At 40.9% G+C, this 25085-nt stretch overlaps 1 protein-coding gene across 1 annotated transcript in view; it reads left to right on the top strand.

Annotated features, from left to right (window-relative positions):
* The window catches only part of LOC146481669 (uncharacterized), a 92299-nt gene that overhangs the window by 53264 nt on the left and 13950 nt on the right, over positions 1–25085 (top strand). Inside the window, exons 32-44 of the mRNA XM_085107582.1 lie at positions 669–947; positions 2053–3192; positions 4896–5078; positions 6678–8675; positions 8988–9020; positions 10089–11288; positions 12595–12777; positions 13219–15561; positions 16458–16640; positions 17360–19378; positions 20573–20851; positions 21389–22354; positions 23393–23396. Coding sequence (XP_084963708.1) covers positions 669–947; positions 2053–3192; positions 4896–5078; positions 6678–8675; positions 8988–9020; positions 10089–11288; positions 12595–12777; positions 13219–15561; positions 16458–16640; positions 17360–19378; positions 20573–20851; positions 21389–22354; positions 23393–23396 — 10810 coding nt within the window. The remainder of the gene's footprint in view (positions 1–668; positions 948–2052; positions 3193–4895; positions 5079–6677; positions 8676–8987; positions 9021–10088; positions 11289–12594; positions 12778–13218; positions 15562–16457; positions 16641–17359; positions 19379–20572; positions 20852–21388; positions 22355–23392; positions 23397–25085) is intronic.

The raw sequence follows: 25085 nt of genomic DNA, 5'->3' as shown, positions 1-25085 counted from the left end.
GACAACGACGATAATGGTGATGACGGTGATAATGACTATGAACACGTTAAGTATTTGATGGTTGAACATGATAGCGAAGATGGTGGGAGCAACAACGAAGACAATGAAGATCAAGGCGGTAATGATGATAATGATGATAGGAGTAAAATGAGGATGCCGGTGGGGTCTTCTAGACTGGGTAACAAGTGTAGTTGTTATACCTTATGGGGTTAAAATAAAAGGTGTACTACTTGTTATAGGTGTTTATTAGAGTTATGGAGAAGAAAACGTGATGGGGTTTTGTTAGAAAGGAGCGATACTTTAGGGTAATTATGAAAAGAAGGACATGGCAAAAAGAGCTTTTAGGTGTTTCTTCATCACTTTATGTATTGAGGTTGCCCAGGGAAAGGATGAAGATAAAGGTAGAGATAATGTCGTTGTTGTTGATGATGATGATGATGATGATGATGATGATGATGATGGCAATAATTATGACGCCAATGATAACGATCATGGTCGCGGTGATGGTGATGGTGATGGTGATGATAAAGAAGAAGTTATACTATTAGTACTTGTGTTAAAATGTGTTGAAATATGCAGTTGGTTTAAGATATATGATAGTGGTAGGAATCTCAAGAAGGAAGAAGCGATTTTCTGAAGGTGTCAACTCATTCATTCCAATCACATAGCTCACCAAGTCTATTCACTCAAGTGCCACCATCTTCAAAGGTGACAACCGTGTCTTCATCGAGATCAGAATTCACAGCATCTTCCACATCCAAATCCAGCCCAGTGTTCCCGTCCCCATCTTCATATCAATCGGTTTCACAGAAAAGTACAGCGACAGTGTTCCCCTCTAGTGTGACCCGGACTACAGGGACACAATACTCCATTCCAACATCAAGTAGATCACCACCAACTTTGAAGCCGCCGACGCGAACGTCTACGTCCAGTGTTTCATCTAGCAGGTTATTAGCTTGGGTTCAATAAGGTCTCGAGGGGTAGAAGGAAATGGTTGGGAATAAGGAATGTGGGCAAAATGATGACAAAATGATCTGAACAACCTGATCATCTTGTTATCATTATGGTACTTGGAGTACAATGCAAGGGCTGTTTTGTACTTACTGACCATAAAAGAACCGCCTAAGGGAAAGGGAGAACGGGAGGCTCACTTTCAGAAACAAAAGAATTCGTGATACATAAGCAGCAATCGCAAGTCGGTGTATCATTTTAAAATGGAAATCTAAATCCTGGGGAGGGGCTTTTCATCAAGCAAGGTGGCAGTAGAGCAGTGACTTGCTGTCTTGTTAGCGAAATACTTGAACCTCAAAAAAAAAATGCGAGACATAAATATTCTGCAGGTTGTTTCATTGATTGTTGACAAATATAAAAGCAGTGAAAGCAGTGGACTAGCATCCTCTACAGCAATGCTAGTCACATCTTGTTGCATAACCTATGATGGACTAACCTAGGAGTAGTATACCAACATTTCCATCATCCTGGACGACCTGTGATCGATAGCTTCCTATTCATGGGGAAAGCGCAGTGGTAGTTGTATCATGCGATAGATATTGTGTTAATTCCTCCACCAATTTCAGTTAAAATGAATATGAAAATATAAAACATATATTTGAACTGCGGACGAAAGGTTAAATAGAAGAAAGATCCTTGCAGTTAGTACGCAACTTAAGCAGTTACGAAAAGAAATTTTTCAGGCTTTCTTATAAAACGCAGTACTTTAGTTCAATGAACATTATAGTTCAATTACCACTATTTTGCAGAAAATTGATTATGCTTTAGAGAGCTACTTACTCGAAAGTAAGATTCAAATTGCCTCGAAAATTGCGAAGGGTTACCGAAGAGTATTTGACTAGGTTTTTGAGCGCCACTTATGATACAATGAGTAAAGGAGAAAGATAAAAGTAAAAGAGTTTTCAGCATCTCGGATAAGGGAAGCCAAATTATTATTTAGTTATAATCCACCTCAAATAACCAAAAATTATCGCCTAATTTTTGCTCTACACACTGTATCACATTAACGTGTAACTTCTACCTTTTATTTTTTTACGCCAGTTCAACAAGTGTGTCGAGCAGTACATCCTCCAGCTCGTCGAGTACAAGTGTGTCTACACCAACTACAACAACTTCATCCACATCAGTGACAACAACTGTGTCAAGCAGTACATCCTCCAGCTCATCGAGTACAAGTGTGTCTACACCAACTACAACAACCTCATCCACATCAGTCACAACAAGTGTGTCAAGCAGTACATCCTCCAGTTCATCGAGTACAAGTGTGTCTACACCAACTACAACAACTTCATCCACATCAGTCACCACGAGTGTGTCAAGTAGTACATCCTCCAGCTCATCGAGTACAAGTGTTTCCACACCAACAACAACAGTTTACTCGACATATTCGAGTGTGAGCTCAAGCAGTTCAACTTCAACCTCGTCGAGTTCCAGTGTCTCTACACCAACCACAACAACTTCATCCACATCAGTCATAACAAGTGTGTCAAGTAGTACATCGTCGACCTCATCGAGTACAAGTGTGTCTACACCGACCACAACGACTTCATCCACATCAGTCACCACGAGTGTGTCTAGCAGTACATCCTCCAGCTCATCGAGTACAAGTGTCTCCACACCAACTACAACAGTTTACTCGACATATTCAAGTGTGAGCTCAAGCAGTTCAACTTCAACCTCGTCGAGTTCCAGTGTGTCCACACCAACTACAACAACGTCATCCACATCAGTCACAACAAGTGTGTCAAGCAGTACATCGTCTAGCTCGTCGAGTACAAGTGTGTCCACACCGACCACAACAACTTCATCCACATCAGTCACCACGAGTGTGTCAAGTAGTACATCGTCTAGCTCGTCGAGTACAAGTGTTTCCACACCAACTACAACAGTTTACTCGACATATTCAAGTGTGAGCTCAAGCAGTTCAACTTCAACCTCCTCGAGTTCAAGTGTGTCGACGCCAACAACAACAACTTCATCCACGTCGGTCTCCACAAGTGTGTCAAGTAGTACATCCTCCAGTTCATCGAGTACAAGTGTTTCCACACCAACCACAACAACTTCATCCACATCAGTCACGACAAGTGTGTCAAGTAGTACATCCTCCAGCTCATCGAGTACAAGTGTGTCGACGCCAACAACAACAACTTCATCCACGTCGGTCTCCACCTCTAGTACGAGGTATGGGATTCTTTTTAGATATGTCTAGTTGTAATTTTTGTATGAGAGCATTATTTGTGTTAGTGATGAGAGAAAAAAAAGAAAGGGATGGATACAAGTTGTTTTGCAGACTTTTTTTTAGGTGTCGTGTTGTTAATACACAAGTTAAAGTGATTTGTAATTTCATTGACGAAGTTATAAAATCTTCATTGTCTTTGTTTAAAAAAGGAAATGAAACACCTTTATATTAAGGATCATTAATTTCCTGTGCGTCGCTTCTTTTGGGTAAAAATGCTATTTGGCAATCCAATAATCACTTACTTTTAGAAATTAATTATTATATTAGTCTACTTGTAGTGAATGTAATCTGAATTTTTTTCATAGTTTTGCTTGTGTCTATGTTTTTTTGTATGCCTGACCTTAACATATAAAATATCTTATCTTTAAGCTGGCTGCCTGGCGTTTTAAGGACGGTGTCTACTATTGTTGCGCATACGTTCTGCGCATCTTTAGATAGTCGAGTTTCCTATGGGTGGTCCTACTAATACAAGGATATTTTGCGCGGTTTAAAACTGTGCGGAGAAAGTAGAACTTAGCAAATGATTTTGGTATCCATAAAGAAAATTGGGGGTAACCGTGCATTTTTCAGAGATAATAAAGCTTCAATTTGAAAAAAAAAAAGCGCCATACATTGCTTTGTATTTTGCTGCTTTTTAGAACAATTGTTGCTTAGTTATCTCTACAAAATGCGTGGTTACCCCCAATTTTCTTTTTGGATTTCAATAGCCGCTACTAAGATCTGCTTTTCCTGCATAGTTATAAACCGTGCAAAAATACTTCGCTATTAGTAAGCACCGTCCTTATCTCTAAGGTTATTTTAGGTAGCCATCACCCCTATTTTTTCTGTTTTACATAGTAAACTATGGGATTAATAAAGTTCGTTGTTGTTGGTTAAGGGTGAAAAATACCAATCGCCATGTTTTCTGTTGAAAGTGACTGTTACGGTGATAATGATAATGATGACTGTGAAGATGATCCTGTTAATTATAAGGATGATGATGATGTTGACTATCATACCCCTACTAGAAATGTCGAAATTGGAACCCATTATTGTATGTAACTATGACATTTACAATTTGGAACGTTGTGTTTAGTTGCTTTAAAGCTTGATAAAAGTGTTTGCTCAGGGCAAGATGGGTTATGAGTGAAAAAATTTCAGGAGTCCTGGAACGTTTTGGAAGTTATAGAAAACATCAGGTTTTGTGGCGTGAAGGATAGATACAAATTTATTGTGGAGATTTTTACAGTCAGTTATAGTTATATAGGTTTATGAAACTATAGCTTCTTACGAGAGGGAATATCAGAGGCTTAGGCAAGTTCCATCTCGACGAGATGTATTTACTATCTTCATCTCAACCTTCAAATCCAGTTCACTTTCGTTGAGCTCGCACAGCAGTCGTTCCTCGTACATTGCACAGACTTCTCACTTCTAGGGAATGCTTAACAACTCTGTCTGTGGGGCAATTCGGGCGAACCAGGCCGTTTACTAGGTTGACATGTAATGGAAGTCCTCATTTCTTTCAAGGACTATCGATGTGTTAGCATTGTATCTATTGATATTTTGTGAGTAGTCCTATGCTCGTGACAAAGTGAATACAGAGTAGTTCACTTCTTTGTCTTTGATTGAATGATCATTTTCATGTGACAAGCATGTCCTCTTTCAGATCCACGACTACATCATCATCTACTTCGTATAAATCAGTATCACAGAAAAGTACAGCCACGGTGTTCCCTTCAAGTGTGACCAGGACTACAGGGACACAATACTCGATTCCAACATCAAGTAGGACACCACCGAGCTTGAAGCCACCGTCACGAACATCAACATCAAGCGTGTCATCTAGCAGGTTATTAGCCTTACTTTTAGAACCCTAAGTAAAGGGCTGGTTTACGAATTATAGGGAAGCATTGTATGCTCTCCAACTGGATACCTTAAAGGGAGTTAAGAAGGAAAATTATGTTTCACGACCTCCTTGAATTGGCGACAATTTGCAGTTTTACCGACCTAAATATTGCTTAATTAATTCAGAAATTGAGTGGATACAAAATTAGTGTTTTAAAGTTGTAGAGCATAGTTGGATTCGGCCAAGTATACCACATAGTTTTGAGCGGACTTAAATTCCTTCATACAATTTGAAATGATACTTAAAGCTCAGCTCAAGGTCGCGGCAGAGGGTGTAAAAAAAAAGGGAGGTGACAAGGGCTTAGTCATGGATAGCGAAACAAAAAAATTTCAAACGGCAGAACATGGCGGAAACGAGCAGCAGAAGCCTTTTACAGACCCTCAGCTGTCTGAGATTCGTCAGTTATTTGACAGGCTTGAAAGTGACGGCCATCGTACAAAAAGCAGGCACAGGAATACAACGCCATGTTTCTACGGATACAAAAAGCTACAAGAACAAAACCAAGATTACCAAGAAGACATAGAGCTGTCTTTCAGAAACATCAATAGGCTGAGGAATTTGCCAATTGATAATTTGTCTATTTAGCCATATGAAGCAAACTTCTTACCTACAAGACGAGTTTTATAACTGCACTCAAAAGAGCCTGGTGGAAACTTCTGTTGTACTAAACGCACATACCGTATGATTGAAGAAGCAGTTGAGAGTATGCCCGAAGCTGTTAGAAGTCTCCTTGAATTCACAAGACTTCAAAATTTCGTATCATATCCGGAAATGGTCAAACAAAGAGCTACCAGACCTGCTATTATTGAATATATTTATTTCCACTTTGTTACAAATGAGCTAAGCTAAAGAACATGTTAGTGTAGTGTAATGTACACAATGTAGAGAAATGTCACTAGTGGTACGCTATTTCACAATTGAATACCCTCTGTAAACATACTTACTTTAAAAGTCGTGCTGCACTAGAAGCATGAAGAAACTGTGCGAAAAAATTGATCTTACAAAGAGTTATATGTCTCAAAATATTTATCGTTTATTCTCATGTTCCATATTAGAAACTGAAATACCTTGGACCCCCTCACAGAAAGGCTCTCTTAGTATCTCCGATGGTGACCCACATTGCACATAGAGCCGCTTTCCACAATTAACTCTTTGAGCCTTATGTCCCTTCTCTGCCTGTCAAAGAAAACATACTTAGTGAAACACATTGTCAAATTAACACTTTTAGCTTGCTTTACCTAATCAAACGCAATTATTTATCTACAATACAGTTTCTGCCGCTGGCAGTTCTTTCATACTTCGAGTAACCCACCTTCTTTCTATTAAGCCGAGAAACTTTGAAGCCATTGGTTTGTATCACAGTTCATGCCTTCCATTCCGTATATTGCATTATACGGTATATACCGAAAGGGGCAGGACGCGAGAAAATATTAAAACAATATTTTTTTCTACTGCACAATTTCACGCTGCGAAGATGAAGTAAATAATTATAATACAGCGAATTTCAATTCAAGATTGACATAAATGGTTCTCTTTCCCCAGTTCAACTTCAACGTCATCGAGTACGAGTGTGTCCACGCCAACTACAACAACTTCATCCACGAGTGTGTCTAGCAGTACATCCTCCAGCTCATCGAGTATAAGTGTGTCTACACCAACTACAACAACTACATCAACATCGGTCACGACAAGTGTGTCAAGCAGTACATCCTCGAGCACAACAAGTACAAGTGTGTCCACACCAACCACAACAACTTCATCCACATCAGTCACCACAAGTGTGTCTAGTAGCACATCCTCCAGCTCATCAAGTACAAGTGTGTCCACACCAACCACAACAACTTCATCCACATCAGTCACCACAAGTGTGTCTAGTAGCACATCCTCCAGCACATCAAGTACAAGTGTGTCCACACCAACCACAACAACTTCATCCACATCAGTCACCACAAGTGTGTCTAGTAGCACATCCTCCAGCTCATCAAGTACAAGTGTGTCCACACCAACTACAACAACTTCATCCTCATCAGTCACCACAAGTGTGTCTAGCAGTACATCCTCCAGCTCATCGAGTACAAGTGTGTCCACACCAACCACAACAACTTCATCCACATCAGTCACCACAAGTGTGTCTAGCAGTACATCCTCCAGCTCATCGAGTACAAGTGTGTCTACACCAACTACAACAACTACATCAACATCAGTCACGACAAGTGTGTCAAGCAGTACATCCTCGAGCACATCAAGTACAAGTGTGTCTACTCCGACCACAACAACTTCATCCACATCAGTCACCACAAGTGTGTCAAGTAGTACATCTTCGAGCACATCGAGTACAAGTGTGTCCACACCAACTACAACAGTTTACTCAACGTATTCGAGTGTGAGCACAAGCAGTTCAACTTCAACCTCATCGAGTACAAGTGTGTCCACACCAACCACAACAACTTCATCCACATCAGTCACCACCAGTGTGTCTAGTAGCACATCCTCTAGCTCATCAAGTACAAGTGTGTCCACACCAACTACAACAACTTCATCCTCATCAGTCACCACAAGTGTGTCTAGCAGTACATCCTCCAGCTCATCGACTACAAGTGTGTCCACACCAACCACAACAGTTTACTCGACATATTCGAGTGTGAGCTCAAGCAGTTCATTTTCAACCTCATCGAGTACAAGTGTGTCCACACCAACCACATCAAGTTCATCGACATCAGTGACCACAAGTGTGTCAAGCAGTACATCGTCCAGCTCATCGAGTACAAGTGTGTCTACACCAACCACAACAACTTCATCCACATCAATCACCACAAGTGTGTCAAGCAGTACATCCTCCAGCTCATCGAGTACTAGTGTTTCTACTCCGACCACAACAACTTCATCCTCATCAGTCACCACAAGTGTGTCTAGTAGTGCATCCTCTAGCTCATCAAGTACTAGTGTTTCTACACCGACCACAACAACTACATCCACATCAGTCACCACAAGTGTGTCTAGCAGTACATCCTCCAGCTCATCAAGTACAAGCGTGTCTACACCAACTACAACAGTTTACTCGACATATTCGAGTATGAGCTCAAGCAGTTCAACTTCAACCTCATCGAGTACAAGTGTGTCCACACCAACCACAACAACTTCATCGACATCAGTGACCACAAGTCTGTCAAGCAGTACATCGTCCAGCTCATCGAGTACAAGTGTGTCTACTCCAACTACTACAGTTTACTCGACGTATTCGAGTGTGAGCTCAAGCAGTTCAACTTCAACCTCATCGAGTTCAAGTGTGTCCACAACAACATCATCGACATCAGTGACCACAAGTGTGTCAAGCAGTACATCGTCCAGCTCATCGAGTACAAGTGTGTCTACACCAACCACAACAACTTCATCCACATCAATCACCACAAGTGTGTCAAGCAGTACATCCTCCAGCTCATCGAGTACTAGTGTTTCTACTCCGACCACAACAACTTCATCCTCATCAGTCACCACAAGTGTGTCTAGTAGCACATCCTCTAGCTCATCGAGTACAAGTGTGTCTACACCAACTACTACAGTTTACTCGACGTATTCGAGTGTGAGCTCAAGCAGTTCAACTTCAACCTCATCGAGTACAAGTGTGTCTACACCAACAACAACAACTTCATCAACATCAGTCACGACAAGTGTGTCAAGCAGCACATCCTCCAGCTCATCGAGTACTAGTGTTTCTACTCCGACCACAACAACTTCATCCTCATCAGTCACCACAAGTGTGTCTAGTAGTGCATCCTCTAGCTCATCAAGTACTAGTGTTTCTACACCGACCACAACAACTACATCCACATCAGTCACCACAAGTGTGTCTAGCAGTACATCCTCCAGCTCATCAAGTACAAGCGTGTCTACACCAACTACAACAGTTTACTCGACATATTCGAGTATGAGCTCAAGCAGTTCAACTTCAACCTCATCGAGTACAAGTGTGTCCACACCAACCACGACAACTTCATCGACATCAGTGACCACAAGTCTGTCAAGCAGTACATCGTCCAGCTCATCGAGTACAAGTGTGTCTACTCCAACTACTACAGTTTACTCGACGTATTCGAGTGTGAGCTCAAGCAGTTCAACTTCAACCTCATCGAGTTCAAGTGTGTCCACAACAACATCATCGACATCAGTGACCACAAGTGTGTCAAGCAGTACATCGTCCAGCTCATCGAGTACAAGTGTGTCTACACCAACCACAACAACTTCATCCACATCAATCACCACAAGTGTGTCAAGCAGTACATCCTCCAGCTCATCGAGTACTAGTGTTTCTACTCCGACCACAACAACTTCATCCTCATCAGTCACCACAAGTGTGTCTAGTAGCACATCCTCTAGCTCATCGAGTACAAGTGTGTCTACACCAACTACTACAGTTTACTCGACGTATTCGAGTGTGAGCTCAAGCAGTTCAACTTCAACCTCATCGAGTACAAGTGTGTCTACACCAACAACAACAACTTCATCAACATCAGTCACGACAAGTGTGTCAAGCAGTACATCCTCCAGCTCATCGAGTACTAGTGTTTCTACTCCGACCACAACAACTTCATCCTCATCAGTCACCACAAGTGTGTCTAGTAGTGCATCCTCTAGCTCATCAAGTACTAGTGTTTCTACACCGACCACAACAACTACATCCACATCAGTCACCACAAGTGTGTCTAGCAGTACATCCTCCAGCTCATCAAGTACAAGCGTGTCTACACCAACTACAACAGTTTACTCGACATATTCGAGTATGAGCTCAAGCAGTTCAACTTCAACCTCATCGAGTACAAGTGTGTCCACACCAACCACAACAACTTCATCGACATCAGTGACCACAAGTCTGTCAAGCAGTACATCGTCCAGCTCATCGAGTACAAGTGTGTCTACTCCAACTACTACAGTTTACTCGACGTATTCGAGTGTGAGCTCAAGCAGTTCAACTTCAACCTCATCGAGTTCAAGTGTGTCCACAACAACATCATCGACATCAGTGACCACAAGTGTGTCAAGCAGTACATCGTCCAGCTCATCGAGTACAAGTGTGTCTACACCAACCACAATAACTTCATCCACATCAATCACCACAAGTGTGTCAAGCAGTACATCCTCCAGCTCATCGAGTACTAGTGTTTCTACTCCGACCACAACAACTTCATCCTCATCAGTCACCACGAGCGTTTCTAGTAGCACATCCTCTAGCTCATCGAGTACAAGTGTGTCTACACCAACTACTACAGTTTACTCGACGTATTCGAGTTTGAGCTCAAGCAGTTCAACTTCAACCTCATCGAGTACAAGTGTGTCCACACCAACCACAACAACTTCATCGACATCAGTGACCACAAGTGTGTCAAGCAGTACATCGTCCAGCTCATCGAGTACAAGTGTGTCTACACCAACTACTACAATTTACTCGACGTATTCGAGTGTGAGCTCAAGCAGTTCAACTTCAACCTCATCGAGTACAAGTGTGTCTACACCAACCACAACAAGTTCATCGACATCAGTGACCACAAGTGTGTCAAGCAGTACATCGTCCAGCTCATCGAGTACAAGTGTGTCTACACCAACCACAACAACTTCATCCACATCAATCACCACAAGTGTGTCAAGCAGTACATCCTCCAGCTCATCGAGTACTAGTGTTTCTACTCCGACCACAACAACTTCATCCTCATCAGTCACCACGAAGGTTTCTAGTAGCACATCCTCTAGCTCATCGAGTACAAGTGTGTCTACACCAACTACTACAGTTTACTCGACGTATTCGAGTGTGAGCTCAAGCAGTTCAACTTCAACCTCATCGAGTACAAGTGTGTCTACACCAACAACAACAACTTCATCAACATCAGTCACGACAAGTGTGTCAAGCAGTACATCCTCCAGCTCATCGAGTACTAGTGTTTCTACTCCGACCACAACAACTTCATCCTCATCAGTCACCACAAGTGTGTCTAGTAGTACATCCTCTAGCTCATCGAGTACTAGTGTTTCTACTCCGACCACAACAACTTCATCCACATCAGTCACCACAAGTGTGTCTAGCAGTACATCTTCAAGTTCATCGAGTTCAAGTGTGTCTACTCCTACAACGACAGTTACCACGAGTGTGTCTACTTCTTCTAGGTATGAGATGAAGGGTTATTTTTTTAATAAATGCTTGGTATTAAATTGTGTTTGAATGGTAGAGGAAAATAAGCGTGGTTTATAAATATATAGTAACTTTTTTTTCACAAATGCATAGGAAAGTAAAAAGGAGATAAAGGAGGTTATCCCTTTCTAGTTTATCTCCTGATAATAAAAGAAATTGAAAGATTAATTATTTACAACTATTTAAACTGCAAAGTATAAAATATAGAACAGGTCGCCCAATAGAAGAACTTAGTTTTTACTAGAAAAATGTGCATCATGACATCTCAGTCTCTTCTTAAAAGTGTTCAAATTTTCCGCCCCAGCAATTTCCTTTGGCAGATTATTCCACTTATTGATTATGTGTATAAAAAAGGAATGTTTAAAACTATTCAAAGTTGCAGATGGAAACTTAAGTTTAAAACGGTGATTTGCTCTTAAGGGCCGAAAATGATGTGCAAACGCCAAAAATGCTGCGGGATCTAGTCCATTAAGTCTGTTTATTGTATTTTAAGACTCGATAAGCGACGAAAATAATCTTCTTTGTTCAAGTGTTGGCCATTAAAGGAACTTCAGACGTTCTTCGAAGTAAATGTCTCGCCCAATATTTCTAAGGGCATATTTGTATGCTCTATATTGTACTTTCTCCAAGGTGTTTAAGTCTTTTTTAAGGTGCGGGCACCAAAGTGGAGAGCAGTTCTCGAGTATCGGACGTACTAGGCTCTTATAAAGTTTCCAAAACAACGCAGGACTTTTGAGACCCACTGTTCGTCTTATGAATCCAAGCACACTGTTTGCCTTATTTGCTCATTTGTTGACTTGCATACTCCATGACAGGTTCGAAGTAATGTTTGTGGATTGTTATGTTTCGTTTGTTTTGATGTTAAGATTTAGTCGAAACTAACAGATGGGAAAGCCATCGAAAGACACTTTATTTGAAGCAGTTTATGTGTGGTAGGCGTAAATGCGGAAAAGGATGTATACTAAAGAGGGTTTTTGCAGATGTTGTTAAAATGACAATGATGATAGTGGTTCTGATGATGATGATGATGATGATGATGATGATGATGATGATGATGATGATGATGATGATGATGATGATGATTGATACAAGTGGATGCACAAACACTATGCTAAAAGGAAACTGAAACCTTTGTAGGTCGGGCGTTCTACTCGCTTTAGTAAAGTTAAAGTGTCTCATGTAGGCTTAGTTGCATTGTTGTAACAGACTCAATTAACTCTCCACTTAAGTATTTTCTTCTCAATCTCTTCATTATTTTGATGATACAAATATCTCTTCCAGCTCGTCTTCTACATCATCATCCACTTCCTATAAATCCGTTTCACAGAAAAGCACAGCCACTGTGTTCCCCTCTAGTGTGACCAGGACTACAGGGACACAATACTCCATTCCTACATCAAGTAGAACACCACCAACCTTGAAGCCGCCGACACGAACATCGACATCAAGTGTTTCATCTAGCAGGTTATTATCCTTCATACCACGGACACTTATAAGTGAATGGTTGGCTAGAAAATAGAGGGGAGGTGGTCCATACTGATCGATATAAATCCTTAAGGGTTTGTAGGGACGACAGACATGGCAATAATGTTGTGTGAGCAGTGGAAGATAAAGGAAATTTGGGGCGATTACTTTGATTTACACCTATACTATCCTTATTTCTAAATACTAAACTCCTTTAGTTTTACCTACTACAACTAGTATTTATTAGGTTTCTGCAAACAGTGCCTTAGGTTTTATCTTATGTAAAATGTAATGATAATGATTAATTGTAAATGCTTCTCTCTTTTTTAAAAAGTGCCATAACACACATGCGCTGCAATGCTGTCAAAAGAACAAAAATATCTGTACTTAGGTGATTGGTTTACAATTGCATAACTTAATATTATTCCATCTAAATTAAAGCACTTCTACTTCAACATCATTGAGCTCCAGTGTGTCAACTCCAACCACAACAACTTCATCCACATCAGTCACCACAAGTGTGTCTAGCAGTACATCCTCCAGCTCATCGAGTACAAGTGTGTCCACACCAACTACAACAGTTTACTCGACCTATTCGAGTGTGAGCTCAAGCAGTTCAACTTCTACGTCATCAAGTTCTAGTGTGTCTACACCAACTACAACAACTTCATCCACGTCAGTGACAACAAGTGTGTCGAGCAGTACATCATCTAGCTCATCAAGCACAAGTGTGTCCACACCAACCACAACAACTTCATCTCCATCAGTCACCACAAGTGTGTCTAGCAGTACATCCTCCAGCTCATCGAGTACAAGTGTGTCCACACCAACTACAACAACTTCATCTACATCAGTCACCACAAGTGTGTCTAGCAGTACATCCTCCAGCTCATCGAGTACAAGTTTGTCTACACCAACTACAACAGTTTACTCGACCTATTCAAGTGTGAGCTCAAGCAGTTCGACCTCTACGTCATCAAGTTCCACTGTGTCCACACCAACTACAACAACTTCATCCACGTCAGTGACAACAAGTGTGTCGAGCAGTACATCATCATTTAGCTCATCGAGTACAAGTGTGTCTACACCAACCACAACAACTTCATCCACTTCGGTCACCACGAGTGTTTCTAGCAGTACATCCTCTAGCTCATCGAGTACAAGTGTGTCCACACCAACTACAACAGTTTACTCGACCTATTCAAGTGTAAGTGCAAGCAGTTCGACCTCTACGTCATCAAGTTCCAGTGTGTCCACACCAACTACAACAACTTCATCCACGTCAGTGACAACAAGTGTGTCGAGCAGTACATCATCTAGCTCATCGAGTACAAGTGTGTCTACACCAACCACAACAACTTCATCTACATCAGTCACCACAAGTGTATCAAGCAGTACATCCTCTAGCTCATCGAGTACACGTGTGTCCACACCAACTACAACAGTTTACTCGACCTATTCAAGTGTAAGTGCAAGCAGTTCGACCTCTACGTCATCAAGTTCCAGTGTGTCCACACCAACTACAACAACTTCATCCACGTCAGTGACAACAAGTGTGTCGAGCAGTACATCATCTAGCTCATCGAGTACAAGTGTGTCTACACCAACCACAAGAACTTCATCTACATCAGTCACTACAAGTGTATCAAGCAGTACATCCTCTAGCTCGTCGAGTACTAGTGTATCTACACCAACTACAACAGTTTACTCGACCTATTCAAGTGTAAGTGCAAGCAGTTCGACCTCTACGTCATCAAGTTCCAGTGTGTCCACACCAACTACAACAACTTCATCCACGTCAGTGACAACAAGTGTGTCGAGCAGTACATCATCTAGCTCATCGAGTACAAGTGTGTCTACACCAACCACAACAACTTCATCTACATCAGTCACTACAAGTGTATCAAGCAGTACATCCTCTAGCTCATCGAGTACAAGTGTGTCTACACCAACCACAACAACTTCATCTACATCAGTCACCACAAGTGTATCAAGCAGTACATCCTCTAGCTCATCGAGTACAAGTGTGTCCACACCAACCACAACAACTTCATCTACATCTGTCACCACAAGTGTATCAAGCAGTACATCCTCTAGCTCATCGAGTACAAGTGTGTCTACACCAACTACAACAACTTCATCCACGTTAGTGACAACAAGTGTGTCGAGCAGTACATCATCTAGCTCATCGAGTACAAGTGTGTCTACACCAACCACAACAACTTCATCCACTTCAGTCACCACAAGTGTATCAAGCAGTACATCCTCCAGCTCATCGAGTATAAGTTTGTCCACACCAACTACAACAGTTTACTCGACGTATTCAAGTGTGAGCTCAAGCAGTTCGACCTCTACGTCATCACGTTCCAGTGTGTCTACACCAACTACAACAACTTCATCCACATTAGTGACAACAAGTGTGTCAAGTAGTACATCCTCGAGTTCGTCGAGTACAAGTGTGTCCACACCAACCACAACAACCTCATCCACGTCAGTGACTACAAGTGTATCAAGCAGTACATCCTCCAGCTCATCGAGTACAAGTGTGTCGACACCGACCCCAACAACTTCATCCACGTCAATCACCACAACTGTATCAAGCATTACATCCTCCAGCTCATCGAGTACAAGTGTGTCCACACCAACTACAACAACTTCGTCCAGTTCTGTCATCACGAGTGTGTCAAGCAGTACATCCTCTAGCTCATCGAGTACTAGTGTCTCTACCCCATCGACGACGACTTCGTCCACGTCTGTTACCAGCAGTGTATCTTCTAGTTTGAGGTATGAGGTGATAGGGATATTTGTTTATTGAAATGTTTATGGAGATACATTTTGTGGAAGTTAAAATGGAAGTGAAGACTGCTTCTAAGGTGTTTGTTTGTTTTTCTGGTTTGGTATGACAAAGGCCCAACCGAAAGATATTTCTCTTTAAGGGTGTCTTATTTGGGTTTTTGAGATTACTTTTTAAATTGATGGTGGCAATGATGATGAGGGTGATGATGTTAGTGATGGCCCGTGCAAAGGACAACAAATTGTCACCGTTATTTCGTTTATGTACATATTTCATTTCGTTAGTGACGCTATTTTTGAGATTGTTTGTTTAACCTTATGACGAGAATGGTTCTCATTTGTCATACTATGTTATTGGTAAGTGAGTTAGATAAGTAGATGTTTGAAGTATACATAAATTAAGGAAGACTTGAAGATATCTTGTTAATAAAAAAAGCAAGCCACTAGCTTTTATAATGACTATCCAAACGTTTTGGTCAGATGAACGTTCGGGGGTTCGGTCTAGTTTTCTTTGGTTGGGTTGGGATAATTACATTCTTGGAAACGCCCACTGGTCACCAATTTAAGGAAGGGAACATCCAATGTTTTTTTAATTATCTCAGTTATTTTAAAAGGATGTGAAATTTGATCTCCAATTCTAAAAGAATTAAAATAACGATCTCACAGGCACACAATGTTTATTTACATACATTGGCACTAGTCAGATGCATCTCCCTGCTAGATGGAGGCATATGGTAAGCGACGTCAGGCATGCTGCAAAGGTTAGCAGATTCAAAGCCACTTGTGTGGTTTTAATCCCATGCGCACGATGAACAGAATACTTTTACTTTAGTACGTTACTGGCGCTGTCTTCATCATTTTCATGTTACAAGCATCTCTTTTTTCAGCTCGACTTCCACATCATCGTCCACTTCTTATAAGTCAGTTTCACAGAAAAGCACAGCCACTGTCTTCCCCTCAACTGTGACCAAGACTACAGGGACTCAATATTCCATTCCTACATCAAGTAGGACACCACCAAGCTTGAAGCCACCGTCACGAACATCAACGTCAAGTATTTCATCCAGCAGGTTATTAGGCCCTGGTTCATCATTTTCTTAAATGTAAATAGGTGGCTGGAAAATAAGGGCAAGGTAGTTAAGTTTGATTGATGTGAAGCTTTAAAAGGACACAAAAGGAAAGACGAGGCAATTATGTTTCTCTGACCAGTGAAAGTGAAGTAGATCTGGGAAAATTGCATGGATTTCAACTATACTATCCTTATTTCTGAATACTAGATTACGCCTTTTGCAGCTTCCTTGTCTGTTTTTTATGTTAAGATAGCAAGAGACTGGCTTTAAATATGTCGTTGTTGTATTTAGTTTGCCAGAACGTACGTTCTAAGTATGGTTGTTTAGTTCAAATGAAGAAATGTCATCAAGTAGATTTAAAAAGAAAAGGGCTAATTTTTGTTAGCTCTTGAGAAAATCAGGGGTAACTACTTTATTTCTTCGTAATTCTATATATCTGTTTCAAGGTTGATGTAGATTTCTTGCCCTCTTCTGGTAAAATTTAAGATCTTGGGTGGGTCACATGGCTTCAAACAAGGGTATCGAAGCCAGCCAAGGAAAAATTCTCAGGTTATTCCTTAGAGAATTAAATTGGCGCACATGACTTGTTCTTGAGCGAAACATTATCTATAATGGGAAAAGCGACGATCAAACAATGCTTCGAGGGCCAGGATAATAATCCTAGTTTAAGACGTCAATTTACACATATGTAACGTAATTTTCTGCCATCTCAATTCAAGCAGTTCAACTTCAACCTCCTCGAGTTCCAGTGTGTCGACACCCACCACGATAACTTCATCCACATCTATCACCACAAGTGTGTCTAGTAGTACATCTTCCAGTTCATCGAGTACAAGCGTCTCTACACCAACAACAACAGTTTACTCGACGTATTCAAGTGTAAGCACCAGCAAATCGACTTCTACGTCATCGAGCTCCAGTGTGTCTACACCAACTACAACAACTTCATCTACATCAGTGACAACAACTGTGTCGAGTAGTACATCCTCCAGTTCATCGAGTAAAAGTGTGTCCACACCAACTACAACAACTTCATCAACCTCGGTCACCACCAGTGTGTCAAGTAGTACATCGTCCAGCTCATCGAGTACAAGTGTGTCTACACCAACTACAACAGTTTACTCCACGTATTCAAGTGTAAGCTCCACCAGTTCGACTTCTACGTCATCGAGTTCCAGTGTATCTACACCAACTACAACAACTTCATCCACATCAGTGACAACAAGTGTATCAAGTAGTACGTCATCTAGCTCATCGAGTGCAAGTGTCTCCACACCGACTACAACAACTTCATCCACCTCAGTCACCACCAGTGTGTCAAGCAGTACATCCTCCAGCTCATCGAGTACAAGTGTGTCCACACCAACTACAACAACTTCATCCACATCAGTGACAACAAGTGTGTCGAGTAGTACGTCATCTAGCTCATCGAGTACAAGTGTGTCCACACCAACCACAACAACTTCATCCACATCCGTCACGACCAGTGTGTCAAGTAGTACATCCTCCAGCTCATCGAGTAGAAGTGTGTCTACACCAACTACAACAGTTTACTCCACGTTTTCAAGTGCAAGCACCAGCAGTTCGACTTCTACGTCATCGAGTTCCAGTGTGTCTACACAAACTACAACAACTTCATCCACATCAGTAACAACAAGTGTATCAAGTAGTACATCCTCCAGCTCATCGAGTACAAGTGTGTCCACACCGACTACAACAACTTCATCCACCTCAGTCACCACAAGTGTGTCAAGTAGTACGTCATCCACCTCATCGAGTAGAAGTGTGTCCACACCAACTACAACAGTTTACTCCACGTATTCAAGTGTGAGCTCAAGCAGTTCGACTTCTACGTCATCGAGTTCCAGTGTGTCAACACCAACTACAACAACTTCATCTACATCAGTCACCACAATTGTGTCGAGCAGTACATCGTCTAGTTCATCGAGTACAAGTGTCTCCACACCAACTACAACAACTTCATCAACGTCAGTGACAACAAGTGTATCAAGTAGTACGTCATCTAGCTCATCGAGTACAAGTGTGTCCACACCAACTACAACGGTTTACTCCACGTATTCAAGTGTGAGCTCCACGAGCAGTTCGACTTCTACGTCATCGAGTTCCAGTGTGTTTACACCGACTACAACAACTTCATCCACCTCAATAACGACCAGTGTGTCAAGTAGTACATCCTCCAGCTCATCGAGTACAAGTGTGTCTACGCCAACTACAACCGTTTACTCCACTTATTCAAGTGTGAGCTCAAGCAGTTCGACTTCTACGTCATCGAGTTCCAGTGTATCTACACCAACGACAACAACTTCATCCACATCAGTGACGACAAGTGTGTCGAGTAGTACGTCATCTAGCTCATCGAGTACAAGTGTGTCCACACTAACAACAACAGTTTACTCCACGTATTCAAGTGTGAGCTCCAGCAGTTCGATTTCTACGTCATCGAGTTCCAGTGTGTCTACACCAACTACAACAACATCATCCACATCAGTGACAACAAGTGTATCAAGCAGTACATCCTCTAGCTCATCGAGTACAAGTGTGTCCACACGGACTACAACAACTTCATCCACCTCAGTCACGACCAGTGTGTCAAGTAGTACATCCTCAAGCTCATCAAGTACAAGTGTGTCTACACCAACTACTACAACTTCATCCACATCAGTCACCACAAGTTTGTCAAGTAGTACATCCTCCACAACAACTGTTGTGAGCTCCAGGTATATTTTCATCGAAGGTTATTGGGGATAATATCAGTTTTTTTTGTTAATGTTTTGGTAGCCATCTTTTGCGTTTAAATTTTTAAATCTCTGTGGTCATTTTGGAATTGTGAAAATCGAGTGAAATGATGCGTTTGGGCCTTTTGTCTTTTGAAAAGTTTGGCGTTAAGCGTCGGCTACATTAGAAAAAAGTGAATGTTAAGGATTTCACTGACAAAGGTGAAAGTAATTACTACGTGACATAAAGCGTTATTTGGAGCTTTAACATTGTTAGGTTTTTGGAATTTATGGAATAGTTATTAACAATGCTTCGAGTACGTTTAGTTTTTACTATTAAATGCTGAAAAGTAGTTTTACTAGATAATGAGTTGTTAAATCAAATTTGGCCAGGGTTATTTTACTGTTCTCGATGCTTGAGAGATAAGTTCTAATGGTTGGAGTGGTTTTCGGAGTTCAGAGAAACATGCGGAAACCTCGAATTTCGTCCTTTTGAGTTTCGTGTCTTATGGTGGGAGGTTAATGCAAGGTACTAAAGTCTAGATTGCCATAGGTCACGCATTCGTTCTCAGAAAGATGTTAACCATTTGGAAGGAGTCTGTTAAGAGCAACGTTATAGTAAGTAAATTTATGTAATAGTGTGAGGTGATGATATTGATGCAAAGCCGAACCACTGAAACAAAGGAAAAGAGGAATTGTTTTTTTGTAAAATGTTTTGATGATGATGGTGATGATGATGATGATGATGATGATGATGATGATGATGATGATGATGATGATGATGATTGTGACGGTAATAATAATGATAGCGGCGATGGTACTGGAGATGATGATGGTGATTTTTGTTGTTGGTGGTGGTGATGATTATGATGATGAGGAGGAGGAGGAGGAGGAGGTGGACAATGAGGGTGAGGGGAGGAAAATGAGGAAAAAGATTAGAAGGGGTAGATCATGGTGATGGTAATGATAATGACGACGATTATATATCACAATGATCCAAGTGATGACTATGACAGAGTCAGTAGGGTGGATGCTTTTAGCGGCCATAACTCTTAAATTTTTAGTTTTTCTTTGTAAGATATCTGTAAGTATCAGTTTTCGAAATAGGTGTTTTGGTGAACTGCTTAGGTAGTTAGACCCAGCAAAAGAAAAAGGTCGGTTACTGAAGGTGTCAACTCGTTCATTCCAATCGCGTAGCTCGCCAAGTGTCTTCACTCAAGTGCCACCATCTTCAAAGGTGACAACCGTGTCTTCGTCGAGATCAGAATTCACAGCGTCTTCCACATCCAAATCCAGTCCAGTGTTTCCGTCCCCATCTTCATATCAATCAGTTTCACAGAAAAGTACATCTACAGTGTTCCCCTCTAGTGTGACCCGGACTACAGGGACACAATACTCCATTCCAACATCAAGTAGAACACCACCAACTTTGAAGCCGCCGACGCGAACTTCTACATCAAGTCTTTCTTCAAGCAGGTTATTAGCTTTAGGATAAAAAGGTTGTTAAGCAGGAATAATGGTAGCGAGAATTTAAAGAAGTATAGGGAATATGGTGGTTGTATTGAGCAATCTGGTGACAAGAGATGTATGTTACAAAATGAGCTTTGGGTCGTTCTCGTCTTACTTTGGGAAAAAAGTGAAAGGATTGGGGTTATTTGGTAAAATATCCGAAAAGGAAATCTCCTCAGACTCGTTTTAAAAGTTTTGTTCTATGAGGAGAGCAGTGAAAAAGAGAAAGCACAAATATTAAGTAACTGTTCCTTTAAAGAACAAGAAAAATAAAATCAAGATTTTTAAACTGCACAGCATATAGAAGCAAGCATTCCACTCTCAACAACTTAAAACCTGTAGTGAAACTTGCAATTCAATTCCTAACATCGCATCAAAATTTCTAAGCTTTTTCATGAGGGCACATGAAGACTTGTAGATCTTCTTAAGTAGCGTAAACATCTTTAGCGATAAATGCTTTCTGGTATTAAACTGAATTATATTCTCTTTGATATTGTACCACAGTTCAAGCACTACATCGTCCAGCTCATCAAGGTCCAGTGTATCAACACCCACAACAACAACTTCATCCACATCACTCACCACAAGTGTGTCAAGTAGTACATCCTCGAGCTCATCGAGTACAAGTGTGTCTACACCGACCACTACAACTTCATCTACATCAGTCACCACAAGTGTGTCAAGTAGTACATCCTCCAGCTCATCGAGTACAAGTGTGTCTACTCCGACCACAACAACTTCATCTACATCAGTCACCACAAGTGTGTCAAGCAGTACATCCTCGAGCTCATCGAGTACAAGTGTTTCTACACCGACCACTACAACTTCATCAACATCAGTTACCACAAGTGTGTCAAGCAGTACATCCTCGAGCTCATCGAGTACAAGTGTTTCTACACCAACTACAACAGTTTACTCGACATATTCAAGTGTGAGCTCAAGCACTTCAACTTCAACTTCGTCGAGTTCCAGTGTGTCCACACCAACTACAACAACTTCATCGACATCAGTCACCACAAGTGTGTCAAGTAGTACATCCTCCAGCTCATCGAGTACAAGTGTGTCTACACCAACCACTACAACTTCATCAACATCAGTGACCACAAGTGTGTCAAGCAGTACATCCTCCAGCTCATCGAGTACTAGTGTGTCTACACCAACCACTACAACTTCATCAACATCAGTGACCACAAGTGTGTCAAGCAGTACATCCTCCAGCTCATCGAGTACAAGTGTGTCTACACCAACCACTACAACTTCATCAACATCAGTGACCACAAGTGTGTCAAGCAGTACATCCTCCAGCTCATCGAGTACTAGTGTGTCTACACCAACTACAACAGTTTACTCGACCTATTCAAGTGTGAGCTCAAGCAGTTCAACTTCAACCTCGTCGAGTTCCAGTGTGTCCACACCAACTACAACAACTTCATCCACATCAGTCACTACAAGTGTGTCTAGCAGTACAAGGTAGGTACATTTAAGTTGTTTACACTCAATGATCGTAGGCTCTTTTTAAGCATACAGAGGTCATCTTCCCGTCGGCCAGTGAAACGAACAGCACGCTTTTCCTCCCCGGACAGCGACCATCATTTTCATGCTGCAACTGAATCCAGGGGTAGCGGAAATTTAAGTTAAGAACCTTCGATGGACGGCATTTTACCCTCAAAATATTCAGCCAAGAGAACGTTTACCATGAATAAGATAACATTCTAACCCCCAGTAACCGGACACTTAGTTCCTGGATCATGTTTCAAACATGTTACTTTTTCAAGGAAAGTATTGAAATCAAAGTACAGCTCTTTTACTTGGAAGGTTTTGAGTAGTACGTTGTACAAAAGTCAGGGTTATTTTTGTTTTCGATCTGGAGACATTTTGGGAATGAAACGGTTACTTTGATGTTGCATTTCTCATTGAATAGCCCCAGTATTTAATTAACTGGAAATTATACCCTCACGATTTTACATCAAAACAAACTACGATAGTCATTCCCAATGTCAAATGTTTGAGAGAAAGAGTATCATTTCGGGTAGGCGGAGCTCCAAACTGTCTAGAATGGGGCGAAATAGAGTACTTTGAATAAAAAATTGACCAATGATGCTATTAAGGAAAAAAAATGCGTCATCTTTCACGTCAAAAACCCACACGGGTAGACGCAAATTTGTGCCGGGCTATTTCTTTATGTTGAAAGTAGAAGTGTAAGTTCAGCTCGGTCTTTACAAACGGCTCTAGTCGATCTAGTTTGTATTCACCTTATTTGAAGTATATGATTGTAAAAGCTTTTGTACAGCAGAATAACATTTCAATGCCCTGTACCTGTTTAAGTTTCTCCCTCAACCACACGGTTCAAAAAAATTCTTTTTAATCGTACGAGGCACATATCACCTTGTTTAAAAACGTCATAACCTTGTACAGTAAGAATTGCCAAAATGAAGTGCTTCTAAATTATAACCGTTTTCTGGTTCCCGATATCCTTCTATATCCCTCCATCTTGTCTTGTTCTTTTAGGCTGGTACATGTTCCCCTATGTTTACCTGGATATATCCCAGACCACACTACTGTGGGCTCGAAAGGTTGCTTTCTAGTGAATAGTTTTGCACTTTGTCTCTCGTTTAAAGGTCGAAAAGCTTCTTTTACTGATGAAAATTCGTAATTTAAACAGTGGAAATGGTACCAGGAGAGACGCACGAACGCAACAAGATCGTATATAAAAGGATATGGAAGCCGCAAACCGTTAAAATTCAAAATGATTTCATTTTGGCAACCTTTACTGTACAAAGTTAAGATGTTTTAGAATTAACAAGGTGAGATGTATCTTGCACGATCGAATGGAATTCCTCTAGACCCTGTGCCTCCACCAAAGCGTTGGAAACAACTCCAGTATTTTCTGCAATCCTAGAAGGCTTCAAGTTTTTTCCAACCCTCTATTTAAAAAACAGTTGCAACTCTTTGAGGAGGCCAGTTTAAGGCCATTTGATTTTGTGAAACTGCTGCTTACGGTTTTAAGAACGTTGGCCCTTTCATCAAATTAGTAAACAGGGATTTTACGGAATAACACACAGATGAAATTAAAACATTAACTGAATGAATATAAGCAACTAAAGGGACTAATAAAACGAAGCTTTCAGGGACGTTATAGAGAAAAATGAAAGCTGTGTTGAAGTAGGTTTCGTTTACAATAAGGCCAAACTTTGCAAGACAAGTAACCCTAAGTAATACACACACTGATATCGGCAGAAATGAATTTCTCAATGGTCTCTTTTCAAGATGCTTACCATATGTTATGGTGACTTCGGCATGATATGCAGGAATAGTTAATAAAAGTTAAAATAGACAAGAAAGAAAAGAAAGGAATATTTTTGCTTGCTCCTTGCTTTCAAGACGTATTACGCGTGTAAGCTGAAGATTTTAATGTGCATTTGCATAGTTGTTAATTTTTCTGGTCGTGTAAAGGACTAAAAATGTAACTAAGGTTTTGTCCATTATCTAACCCATCAACTTTTCAGTTTTGGAGAGTAAATTTCCTCAATTAATACCATATTAGCAACATGAGCATTAAAATAATAATGATAATGGACTTAACAACTAAAAAAGTGAAACCAAACTACCATGAAAACGCAAATATTCAAACCGTGGGACCGTTATGAGATCTACGTTATCATCTACGTGTGAAAACAAATGATAAAGAAAGACGTGTTTTACCGTCGTTTTGAAGTGTCGTGATCGTCCTGAGAGGACCAAACGTGTAGAACTAATCCAAAATGTTTAACCTCTCTGTCGGTCACACTCAAACACATCCTTAACTATTCTATTAACCTCTTTGTCGGTCACATTCAAACACATCCTTAACTATTCTATCTCGACATCCGTAATATTTTTTTATAGTCAAGAAAACGAGATCCTTCAACGTAAGGAGAAAAGGTCAATGACATTTTCTAGCGTACGGGGCTCTTATTAAGCCCATCCATCTATCTGGTACTTGTTCTACTTCTTCCTTTGCCAGGCCCTGAAACTTGTTTCCAAGCAAACAAAAAATCCTTTTTCCAGTTCAGGACGAGAAAGAAAGCACAGCTTGATGTATAGGCTACGAACAAATGAGTAACAACTTTGCACCGTCGTAACTTTCCACATTAATAGGTCCAGTGTTAGAGGTTCTTCGACATTGTAGTTACCTAATTACACAACTTTTTAGCTTTGGAAT

This window comes from Pavona decussata, unplaced genomic scaffold (assembly GCF_977016875.1).
Source record: "Pavona decussata unplaced genomic scaffold, jaPavDecu1.1 SCAFFOLD_48, whole genome shotgun sequence".
Taxonomy (NCBI): Eukaryota; Metazoa; Cnidaria; class Anthozoa; order Scleractinia; family Agariciidae; genus Pavona; species Pavona decussata.
This window is presented reverse-complemented; position numbering and strand designations above follow the sequence as displayed.